At 35.1% G+C, this 13,237-nt stretch overlaps 1 protein-coding gene across 8 annotated transcripts in view; it reads left to right on the forward strand.

Annotated features, from left to right (window-relative positions):
• Nucleotides 1–13,237, forward strand: part of RPS6KC1 (ribosomal protein S6 kinase C1) — a 218,314-nt gene that overhangs the window by 131,521 nt on the left and 73,556 nt on the right. For all 8 annotated transcript variants that reach the window (XM_027082964.1, XM_027082965.1, XM_027082958.1 and 5 more), the window contains one exon: nucleotides 5,395–5,487. In XM_027082964.1, the coding sequence (XP_026938765.1) occupies nucleotides 5,395–5,487 (93 nt within the window). The remainder of the gene's footprint in view (nucleotides 1–5,394; nucleotides 5,488–13,237) is intronic.

The raw sequence follows: 13,237 nt of genomic DNA on the forward strand, positions 1-13,237 counted from the left end.
CTTGAAATAGCTTATTTGCTATTTTTACCTCTAGGAATTTAAAACTTAAGATCAGTGAAATTTAGAAAAAGACAGTAAATGGTCTAAACTTAGGACATAAAGGATTGTGTAGTTTTTAAAGCACGAATACTTTTTTTTGTTTGCAATTACAAGGTACGAATGAAAATACAATTGGCCCTCTGTACCCACGGGTTCCACATTTGTAGATTAAACCAACTGCAGATCGAAAATATTTGGGGAGAAAAAGTTCTAGAAAGTTCTAGGAAACAAAACTTGAATTTGGCACCTGTTGTCAACTATTGACATAGCATTTACATTGCATTAGGTATTATAAGTAGTTTAGAGATGATTTAAAGTATATGGGAGGATGTGTGTAGGTTATATGTAAATACTACACCATTTTAAATAAGGGACTTGAGCGTCTGAGGATTTTGGTATTCGTGGGGATCCTGGAACCAATCCCCTGTGTATGCTGAGGGACAACTGTAGAATATATGACTTTCCTGAATATTTTGTGGATTTTGAGTATAGTTGCTGTAATATTGAAAATATTTCTCTGTTGTGCATTTTGTTTACTGGTATTATTGGTATTTCTCAATTCTTCTTTAGCAAATATTTTAAAATGAGTGTTGTGTCACCCTTAGTGAAACATGGGCAAAGCAAAGATAGAAATCAGGGGCATTCCAAATCAGTAATAGGACTGCAGTTAAGAGTTGTCCTTGAAATGTGATGTAAGAGAGACTTTTTTTAGGAAACTGAGTATTGAGGGTTAATAGGTTGCCAGTGAAAGTCTCGGCAAAGCCAAAAATCTACAGATGAAGCCAAGTTCAGAAACTAGTGTAGTTGGCTATCGTGGTTCAGAGCGGAATTCTTGATATGTTCTTTGTAGAGCTTTCCTTTTGTCCTTGATTGCTTGTTCCCTCCCAAATAATGCTGACTTACTCTCAGGTTATTTAAGGATGAGTAGCTAACCTTACTCCACATGTGGTTGGTGGACCAGCAGCACAGCATCACCTGGTATCTTCTTGGAAATGCAGAATCTTAGGCTCCACCAAAGACTACTGAATCCAAATCTCATTTTTACAAGGTCCTCAGATGATGTGCATGCATGTTAAAGTTTGAAAAGTACCTCACTAACAGATTGGTAAGAATTGAGATAGATCTCATTGAGAAAAGGGAATAATACCGAGTGAAAGAGACTCTGGGCAGGATAAACAACAGCTTTCAAAAACCCCAAAAATGAAAACAAAGGTAAGGTTAACTTAACCATTTAGACAATGTTGAACAGGAATAGTAAATAGGTTTTACTACTGTGCTAACTCTAGCCACTGGTGGTGGCTGTATTGCAAGACAGAGTGTGGGACTGATAGAGTCTGCCATTGGCTTGAGCAGTTGAGTGATATATACTTGCCATCTTTGGTTTTGAAGGCTGTTGGATTATCATATATTCTTGCCTTTCCCTTCTCCTCACCCTCTGTATTTAAGTTTTGAACTCCTTGCTTCTCTAGGCATCTTCTGATATAGTAGCTAATACAAATAAGTGAAATTTTTACTTTTTTCTTTAAGGAAATCAGCCATGTTGCCTAGAAATATTTCCACCCCACCCTGCCCCAATAGCATTGGCTGAAGTTTTCCTAAACAATGTTATATTATTTTATAAATAAGATTTAATCCCCTCTTATCTATTACCTAGTTTTGTCATCTTAGACAAATTGCTTAACCTTGCTGCTTTTCAGTTTTCTCATCTGAAAAAAAAAATTTTGGACTTGATCTCGGTCTCTTTCTTTTCTTAAAATTCTGTGGATTTATGTTTCCTTTTGCCATCTAAAAAAGGAATAGATCTATAGGGATTCTACCCAATTTAAGCACTGCATATCAGAAATACAGGATTTTTTATTGATGGTTTTATTTCATGATCTTTCTTTGTTCATTTCTCTGATCTTAAACTTTTATAGATGGTTAAAGTAGAAAGAGAACTTGAATGATCACTTTGCCTTTGGTCTTTCCCCATTACAATTTCACCATTCCTGTCTTTGCAAAAGTAACCTTACTAAATCACTGTTTTCGTTGAGTTGCTTCTCATACAAAAACTTGTTTTCTAGAGTCTGGAAAACATAGTCCAGACTTTTTTCCCTGGCATTCAAGGCCTGTTAAAGTCAATAAAACTGACCAACCTTAAAAGTGCAATTTTATTTTCCTTTGTTCTACAATTTGAACATTTTTTTCCCCACCAAGAGAGTTCTTTTTTCCCCAATCCTATGTATAATATCCTTTCCTAACCTAATTCCTACATAACATTTAAAATCCCCTTTGATTCCACTTCTTTCTGAGACCACAGGTTATCATACATGTGATAAACTAGTGACTTATCTCTATTGTCTTATGTTTTTAAAAAATGTCTTATTGTTACTTAACTTTTCATGTATTTGGCTTATCTCCTCAGGTAAGTTGTAAATTTCTTGAAGCTAGGGACCATGTCTTTTTTTTTTAATATTTATTTATTTGGCTGTGCCATGTCTTAGTTGCAGCATATGGGATCTTTAGTTGCGGCGTACGGGATCTTTAGTTGCAACATGCGGGCTCTTAGTTGTGGCATGTGGGCTCTTAGTTGCAGCATGCGGGATCTAGTTCCCTGCCCAGGGATTGAACCCGAGCCCCCTGCATTGGGAGCGCAGAGTCTTAACTGCTGGACCACCAGGGAAGTCCTGGGATGGTGTCTTTTGATGATTTATATCCCTTTCAGTTATCATGCACATAGTGGGCACACAGTAATTTATTGAAAGGCACAGTAGAGATTTTGTGGTTTGCTGTCTTTGCTGTTTAGATTGCTAAAGTGAACTGATAAGTTTCTTTGGAAACTGAAAGATCCAATGACATTACTGAATAAGAGGGATAAGTAGGAGATAGGGATGTTGGACGTGTTTGGCCATATTTTCAAAGATGAATGTAATGGATAAGTTATCACTTAAAGTATTCTTTTTCCTCCTATAACTTTTCCTAACCATTCCTTTCACCAAAATCACAAGCATTTCTTGTTCTTACTTGGTAATAGAGTAGGGGGAGATGAATTCTTAATTATCAGAATGTGTTGTGTAGCAGAAGGACTGCAAGCAATAGAGTAAGGAGTTAGGGTCTAGCCTAGGATCTTTCACTGCTCTTTCTGACGGTAAACACCCAACCATTCTGAACTTCCTTTTATTTATCTGTAAAATGGGGATTATAATAATAACTTCTTGTAAGTACTACACTCAGGCCAGGGTGAGGTATGAAGATAAAATAATATATTAAGAGAGAAGAGACTATTTCTGTTATATGTCTACTAAAATACTCTGCTAAATGTTTTTCTATCCTTAAAAATTCCCCTTGGATTTTAGGGAGGCAGAGATGTATCTGTGTTTTATGTCATCTAGCTCAGCACCTAATAAAGTGAGATTAAAAAGGAATTTTTTGGAAACATATCCTAGAAGTAGAAATTAAATAGATTTAAAAAGATATTACTGGGCTTCCCTCGTGGCATAGTGGTTAAGAATCCACCTGCCAATGCAGATGACATGGGTTCAAGTCCTTGTCCAGGAAGATTCCACATGCTGCAGAGCAACTAAGCCCGTGCACCACAACTACTGAGCCTGAGCTCTAGAGCTCGCAAGCCACAACTACTGAGCCCGCATGCCACAACTACTGAAGCCCGCACGCCTGGAGCCTGTGCTCCGCAACAAGAGAAGCCACCACAATGAGAAGCTTGCACACCGCAATGAAGAGTAGCCCCTGCTCGCCGCAACTAGAGAAAGCCCGCACGCAGCAACAAAGACCCAACACAGCCAAAAATAAATAAATTAAATAAAATAAATTAAAAAAACATAAAAAAAGAGTAATGTACTTAAAAAAAAAAGATTATTATCATCCTGTCCAGTTGCCACTGTCACCAGCGTTCTCAAGTTGTCTCTTTAAAAAATAAAAAGTTGTCTTTTTAAAACAAAATTAAATACCACCTCTTTAGGCATATTGAAGTTAGTATTTGCTTACTAAACCTAAAAACAAAAAAATTTTTGAAAGCAATTAGGATTGCTGCTTTTAGGAAATTTCACAAAGTGACAGTTTTCCCCGTTTGTAAAAGACACCTAATTTGTCTATGCAACCTCCCTCACTTGTTACCCTGCTCTCTTCCTCCTTTCTCTCTTTTCTGCTCTTTCTCTTTGCTTCCAACCAGCATGCTAGGCACTGTGAATATAAAGACGAATAAGGCATATTTCCTGTTCTCAAGGAGCTTCTTGTCTAGTGATGCTGAGCTGCACTAGGACTTGAAATATCAAAAATGTAACTCAGTAACTCTGGTAATCATGACATTTGGTTAACCAGGATATTTATTGTCTACTCATGGGGATGATAAATGTTTCTTATATATTCTAACGGATTTTTTTTACAACAAAAAGGTCTGCTTTGAGGGTATAATAAGGCTTTGTGTGTCCTGTCATCCTTTGCAGCATCACCATTTTAATATAAGGATTAATAAAGCATTGCTTTCTGGTTGTAATCGCCAAATGGAGCTGTCTTTAAGTTTATCTAGTCTAATGTTTTACTTTTACTGATAGGGAAAAACTAAGACCAATGGGTGGAAAGTTAGGATTATTCTTTATTGTATGTGGTACTGAAATATCCCTTCCTTATTCACTGATCTTTTTTGGACTTTTTTTTGTGGCGAACAGACTAAGTTTTCCACATCACAGATGTTCAGATATTAAAAAATATTTTCTTTCTTCTGTAAATCATCTCTTTTCTAGGCTTACACAATCTCAGTTCTAATAATTATTGGTCATATGACAGAGTTTCTTAATTTTTCACCATTATTGGCAATTCTGATTGAACTTGAATTTGCCAATCCCTCTTAACATACCTAGTATATATTTATAAAGTAACATTAAAGGACTATAGTTTTATGATGAGAGAAAATAACTTATGTTCCTTCCCTCTATTGTTACATTTGTTTTAGTCCCCTCCTTCTAAATTAGTCTTGAGCCTTCTGGGGTACATATAAGGCTGTGATTGATTGTTGGCTCAGTTAGCCATTTGTTACAAAGTTTCATTACAGCTGTACAGTTCTGAATTGCATTGTTGCTCTAGAAACTATATCAGCTCATTAATTTTTCTTTTTAAAATTTTGTTTTCAATGTTACGACTTATTTACTTGCGACTATTTTCTTGATTTTTATTTTCTTCATTTTTGATTTGATTATTTTTTTATTTTACATTCCAGACAAATAGAAACTTCCTCCTTTCATCTTTCCATTCTCTGATTTATGATAAATTTAGTTCCTTTGGCCTGACATTTGCTTCAGCAGGCAGTCTTCCTTCAAGCACCTCCCTGATTGATGTATAATCTTTGATATCTTCCATTAGCCTCCAGGATCACTAAGTTCAAGGCCCCCTTGGAACCTAAGGAGCCCTGCCGAGGAGCTGAAGGCCTTCAGAGTCCTTGGGGTGATTGACAAGGTAATTCTTCAGTGTCTCTTCAAGAGTTCAGTCATAAATCGATGCATGCTGACATTATGTCTTTGAAGCTTTGGATCTTAAGGATATGAAACAAAAGGAGAAAATGACTCAAATGCATCTGCACTTTAAAATAACAAAAGAGAAGAGAAAAAGCTTTTATCTAAGCAATTCATGTAAGGTCATGCAAAATATACTTGTGTTAAAGGAGAAGGTGCTTATTTGTTGGCATTCAGTCTAGTAAGGGGTTTGGTTTTATAAACCTGTTATAGTTATAAAAACTAGTGAGTCAGTAGTTGTTCAACATTAACTGGTATAGTCAATCTAATGGTCGAAAAAAATGACATTCTCCTAATAAGTACCATTTCTTGAGTACCTGCTATGTATCAAACCATGTATTAGGCATTTATATAATATAAACAATGTATTAATCCTATCCAACCTCTTTATTCCCATGTTGGTGTAAAAGCAATGCTTAGAACAGTTTAAGTAACTTGCCCAGAAATCACATAGCTATTTAGGGTGGTACTGAAATTCAAATGTAAATCGTTGTGACACCAAAAGCTGTGCTTTTTCCAATACACTAAACCCCCTTTTGCACACACACATTTTTATATTTGGAATAAAAGTACTGTGATAACAGAGGTCTCTGCCATTGAGTTTCCCCAAATTTGGTGACATCTCAGATATGCCAGACATTAACAGTACTGAGCCTGTCAGAGAGTTTACAAATGTAATTAAAAAATCATATACAGTAAACCGTGTTTTACATATATTTGGTCAACCACCACTTTACCTTTCAAAGTGAAAGAAAATATCTTAATATTAGTTATAAATTAATCTTTTTTATGTTAACCATGTTTTATGAAGCACCTTAGTGTTTGTTTATAACTTCATGTTCATTGAGTACTTCTTGTGTTCTAAAGTATGAATGTGAGTCCATACTAAAATTGAACAGTATGCAGTATATTTCAGGTAATTTGAACAGTAACTAGTAAGAGTTTGAGGTATTTCAAAATAAACAGTAGGTTGGATATTACATGAAGCTGTCAGGTCTTATTAAATTCTTATAGGCATCATTTTTCTCAAATAGATTTATTTGACTGAATTTTGAAGTTAAAGAATTCTAAGCAGTAGGACTTTTGAGCCTGAAATATTTCCTTAACCATGTTTTTCCTAGCCATTCCAGTTTAGAGAACATTCTATTTGAGAATACAGAGAAGTAAAATAGCAATTAAATAGTTCTTGAATTAATGAAAGGTTCTTGGATTTCTGTGCAGGAAAATATACTTTTTTGATGTACAGTGTCTCCTCCTTCTCTAAGATCTGTTTATTTTGACAAAGTATGACCTTTCATTGCTCTGCTCTAATCATGAGTAGTCACCTTTAAGTCCTGATAATAGCTATGAGTCTCACATGTATCCAAATAAGGATGTTGACAGTAGAAGAATTCCTAAATTCTGTGCTGAGGCATAATTCATTACTGTCTTTGTTCTATTAACCTGGGGAGTATGTTGGTATTTAGAAGGGGACATTTTAACTTTTCTAAGTAGAAACAAGGAAATATGAACTTGGGAATTAATAAGCTTTACAAATAATCTTTAAAAATTTGTATACCAGTCTCTCCTTTGTAAAAACATGAATAGGTAGATTTTTTAAAAGTTTGAATTTTTTTAAAATTGGAGTATAATTGCTTTACAATGTTGTGTTTTGAATTGTTTTTTAAGATAAATTCCTCCCCACTGTAATGAGGGATACCTAAAATTTGGGTTTTAGAAACTTGAAGTTTGGAAGAGAAGTGTATCAATTCAAACAGGTAGAAAATACACTGGATACATTAATCTCACCTGTACCGCTCTGATTCTGTTTCATTAATATGTTCTTCATGAGTTATTTTGAGTGTTATTATCTAATAGCTCAGGAAAATAAAATTTCCCTAGGAATAGAATTTTATAGACTTTTATATATAAAGTAAATAAAGCAGATTTGTTCATTAATATCTAGCCTGTAAGCTCCATGAAAATAAGATCGTGTCTTGTTCACCTGTATAATCTCATAGCACCTAGAATCATGCCTGGCACATAATGGATGATTAATGAAAATTTGTTGAATGAATGAAATTGAGACTTAGATAACTTTAAATATATCATATATAGAGTGACACCTACTGGTGTAATGTGAGACTGCTACCTAGTATCATGGTTCAAGACTCTCAGATGTCTTTACCCAGAGGCACAGTAATTGCAATGCTGTATCTTGGTCTAGAATTCAAAGGGGTGTAAGTGACTTTCTGTTCTTTAATTGGGATTAGAAAATCTTTCATTAGTATATATATGGGACAAGGAACTTAAGCTCTTGGAATATCAATAAGCTGGTGTGCATTCAGAAGCAAGAATGATAAGGCTAGTGAAGGCCCTCAAAATTGTATCATACAAAGAAGAGCTGAAAAATGAGGTTAACCTAATAAAAACGTGTGGTCTTCATATTTTTGAGGGCTATACAGGATAGAGTGAATATATAATGTTCTGTTCAGATCTTGAGGGTAAAAGGGGTTATTAAGTATGCCAGAGCAATAGATGCAAACCTAGGACATCTTAGGAAAAATAGGGCATCTGTCTTTCCTGGGAGAAAGACAGTGAGGGATAAGCCTTTTTTGTTCATATACCCCAAAGGATACAACTAGAAGTAAGTGAGTACAGATTTTTAAGTTTTGGGCTAATGATTAGAGATACCTTTCAAGAATTAGGATTGACCAAAGGTGGATTGGATTCCTTCATATCTTATTTGTTTCTTGTCATTAGAAGTATTCAAGTAAAGGCTGAAGGATCATTGATGAGGATGTTGTACAAGGAATCAAGTATTGGATGGATTTTTATGTTAGATAACTTTTAAAGGTTTCTTTTAGCCCTCAGACTCATTTACACATAGTCTTCATGTAGTAATAGCTAGGGAAAGTAGAAATTAGTGAAATACAGTACTCAGATAAGAAGGATGGGATTGCTATTGTTTTCATATAAGTTTGTGCATGTGTGGATGCAAAATTTTGTGTTTCTGTGTGTGAGGTGTGAATATATAGAGTATGTATATGTTTGTGTGTAGAAGGATTGTTTATATATAGGTAGTTTGCAGTTGAATTAGAAGTCTGGATTGGTAGTTTGATTGCTAATAGATGCCCAAGTGCTGGGAGAGTTTCTGAGAAAGTTCATTATTATATAGCTTATCTATAAAAAGGATAAAGGAATCCATAATCTAGTAATGTACTAATGTCAGTTTCCTGGTTTTGATATTGTGCTATAGGTATATAAGATGTCACCATCAGGAGAAGCTGGGTGAACGGTACAGGGGACTCTGTTATTTTTGCAACTTCTTGTGAGTTTTAAACAGAGTTAAAAAAAAAAAAAGGCTAGGAGGAACACTGACTTGAACATCAGAGTAAAAATACCAAGATGTGATCCCTTCATGTCCAGTTAACTCTTCTGGTTTGTGTGTAGCTGGAGAGTCATTCTGCATGTGGTGTGTGTATGGTGTTTACAAGGTTAAGCAGTGAGGATGGTATGGTTGGATTGCCCAAATACATTGCCACTCCTTGAAAAACAGCTTCAGTGGGATGCTTTATAAGTCACTGTTATAAGAGATGCCACATAGTGTAAACCTAAAACTATTACTTCAAGTGCCTTGGCATTTTGTAATTGAGATAGCTTCCCAACTTTATCTGATGCTTGCTAGGTAGAATTCTTGGATTGGCTTGCTATTGGGAAAAAATTTACTAACTTAGATGGAATGCACCAATTTGTAGAAAAGTGTAGACTATAACCTAATATGAAATGGAAAATTTGAATAGCCCTATAACTATTAAGGGAATTGAATTTACAATAAAAAAAAATTCCTAAAATGAAATCTTGGGGCTCAACTGGTTTCACTGGAGAATTCTACCAAAATTTTAAAGAATTGACACTGATTCTTTATATTCTTTTCCAGATAATGGAAGAAGGTGGATCAGTTCCCAGTTCATTTTATGAGGCTAATATTGTCCTAATACCAAAATCAAAGACAGTACAAAAAAGAAAATTATAGGCCAATATTCACAGATACAGAAATCCTCAACAAAATATTAGCAAATAGAAATCAGCAGTATGTAAAAGGAATTATGTCCCGTGACCAAGTGGGGTTGATTTCAGGGATGCCAGGTTGGTTCAGTGTTTGAAAATCAATCAGTGTAATCCATCTGCCTTAACAAGAGGAAAAATTGTATGAGTGTACCAATTGATGTAGAAAAAGCATTTGAAAAATTCAACACCGATTCATGATTTAAAAAATAATCTCTCTAAAAACTAGGAATAGAGTGGAACTTCCTCAACTTGGTTAAGAATATCTATAAAAATTTCACAGCTAATACCATAGTTAATGATGAATGACTGAATGCTTTACCCTAAGGTTGGGAACAAGGCATATTCTTAGCACATCTATTAAACAGAGTACTGGAAATTCTAGACAGTACTACTAGGCAAGATCAAGAAATAAAAGGCATATGAATTGGAAAGAAAGCAAACAGTTGACCCTATTTGAAGGAGACATGATGTTCTACACATGTAAAAACATGGAATCTATCAAAAAACTAGAACTAATAAGTGAATTCATCAAGGTTGCAAGATATAAAATCAGCTTACAAAAATGTTATATTTCTATATGGTAACAGTGAACACATAGAAACTGGAAGTAAAAATACAATATCATTTACAATCACTCCAAAAATCTTGAACTACTTAGGTGTTAATATAACAAAATATGTACAAGAATTTTATGCTGTAAAGTACAAAACTGATGAAAAAAACCAAAGGTCTAAATAATTGGAGAAACGTGCATTGTTTTTGGCTTGGAAGACTCAACATAGAAATGATGGAAATGATGTAAATTCTCCCCAAATCAATACACAATTTTAACACAGTTTCTGTCAAATTCTAGTTTTTTTTGTAGACATAGGCCAACTTACTTTAAAATTTACATGGGAAAGTATAGGAACTATAATAGCTAAACCAGCTTTGAAAAAAGAATAAGTGGGTACAATTTACTTGATTTCAAGACCATATAGCTATATAGTAATCAAGACAGTATAGTATTGGTATAGGGAGAGACACATAAATCAATGGAGTAGAATAGAGAATGCAGTAATAGCCCCACAAATGCAGCCAGCTGACTTTTAACAAAGGTACAAAAGCAGACCTTGTAGGAAGAATCATCTTTTTAATAAATAGTGCTGGAACAGTTGGATGTCTATTGGCAAAAAAATGAACCTTAACTTATACCTCATACATTATACAAAAATTAGCTCCAAATGGATCATACATGTAAATGTGAAATGTGAAACTATGTAACTTCTCAAAGTAAACAGAGGAAAAAATCTTCCGTAGCTAAGCCTTGGTTTACAGAGGTTTTAGACGTGACACTGAAAGCATGATTCATAAAAGGAAAAATTGATAAGTTGACTTTATCAAGATTAAAAACTTTTGGTCTGTGCAAAACCCATTAAGAGAATGAAAAGACAAGCTACAGACTAGGATAACTTATTTGCAAACCACATATATGACAAAGGACTCATCTAGAATCTATAAAGAATTCTTGAAAGCCAGCGTTAAAAAACCCAAACAATACAACCAGAAAATTAACAAAAGATACAAAAAGCCATTTCACCAGATTAAACTATGGCAAATTAGCATATGAAAAGATGTTCAACATCACCTGTGATTAGCAAAATGCAAAATAAGATCACGATGAGGCATCACTATACACCTATTAGAAAACTTTATTTGTATTAGCCCCAAACTGGAAACAACCAAACTGTCTCACAATAAGTGAACAGTTAAACTGTGGTGCATCAATAACATGTAATATTACTCAGCAGTAAAAGGAATGAACTACTGATACATCAGCTGGGATGGATCTCAAGGGCATTATGCTGAATAAAAAAGTCAATCTTGAGTCAGGTCTACCCACCACCAGTCTCTTCCGTCAGGGAACTTGCACAAGCCTCTTAGATAGCCTCATCCACCAGAGAGCAGACAGCAGAAGCAAGAAGAGCTACAATCCTGCAGCCTGTGGAACAAAAACCACATTCACAGAAAGAGAGACAAGATGAAAACACAGAGGGCTATGTACCAGCTGAAGGAACAAGATAAAACCCCAGGAAAACAACTAAATGAAGTAGAGATAGGCAACCTTCCAGAAAAAGAATTCAGAATAATGATAGTGAAGATGATCCAGGACCTCGGAAAAAGAATGGAGGCAAAGATCAAGAAGATGCAAGAAATGTTTAACATAGACCTAGAAGAATTAAAGAACAAACAAACAGAGATGAACAATAAAATAAATGAAAACTACACTAGAAGGAATCAATAGCAGAATAACTGAGGCAGAAGAACGGATAAGTGACCTGGAAGACACAATGGTGGAATTCACTGCTGAGGAACAGAATAAAGAAAAAAGAATGAAAAGAAATGAAGACAGCCTAAGAGACCTCTGGGACAACATTAAATGCAACAACATTCGCATTATAGGATTCCCAGAAGGAGTACAGAGAGAGAAAGGACCTGAGAAAATACTTGAAGAGATTATAGTCAAAAACTTCCCTAACATGGGAAAGGAAATAGCCACCCAAGTCCAGGAAGTGCAGCGAGTCCCATACAGGATAAACCCAAGGAGAAACACACCAAGACACATAGTAATCAAACTGGCAAAAGTTAAAGACAAAGAAAAATTATTGAAAGCAGCAAGGGAAAAGTGACAAATAACATACAAGGGAGCTCCCATTAGGTTAACAATTGATTTCTCAGCAGGAACTCTACAAGCCAGAACGGAGTGGCATGATACACTTAAAGTGATGAAAGGGAAGAACCTACAATCAAGATTACTCTACCCAGCAAGGATCTCATTCAGATCGATGGAGAAATCAAAAGCTTTACAGACAAGGCAAAGCTCAGATAATTCAGCACCACCAAACCAGCTCTACAACAAATGCTAAAGGAGCTTCTCTAAGTGAGAAACACAAGAGAAGAAAAGGACCTACAAAAACAAACCGAAAACAATTAAGAAAATGGTCATAGGAACATACATATCGGTAATTACCTTAAACGTGAATGGATTAAATGCTCCAACCAAAAGACACAGGCTTGCTGAATGGATACAAAAACAAGACCCATATATATGCTGTCTACAAGCGACCCACTTCAGACCTAGGGACACATACAGACTGAAAGTGAGGGGATGGAAAAAGATATTCCATGCAAATGGAAATCAAAAGAAAGCTGGAGTAGCAATACTCATATCAGGTAAAATACACTTTAAAATAAAGAATGTTACAAGAGACAAGGAAGGACACTACATAATGATCAAGGGATCAATCTAAGAAGAAGATATAACAATTATAAATATGTATGCACCAGCATAGGAGCACCTCAATACATAAGGCAACTGCTAACAGTTCTAAAAGAGGAAATCGACAGTAACACAGTAATAGTGGGGGACCTTAACACCTCACTTACACCAATGGACAGATCATCCAAAATGAAAATAAATAAGGAAATAGAAGCTTTAAATGACACAATAGACTAGATAGATTTAATTGTTATTTATAGGACATTCCATCCAGAAACAAAAGATTACACTTTCTTCTCAAGTGCGCACAGAACATTCTCCGGGATAGATCACGTCTTGGGTCACAAATCAAGCCACAGTAAATTTAAGAAAATTGAAATCATAT

This window comes from Aethalodelphis obliquidens, unplaced genomic scaffold (assembly GCF_003676395.1).
Source record: "Aethalodelphis obliquidens isolate GAN/ISIS:26980383/991018 unplaced genomic scaffold, ASM367639v1 scaffold48, whole genome shotgun sequence".
NCBI classification, from domain to species: domain Eukaryota; kingdom Metazoa; phylum Chordata; class Mammalia; order Artiodactyla; family Delphinidae; genus Aethalodelphis; species Aethalodelphis obliquidens.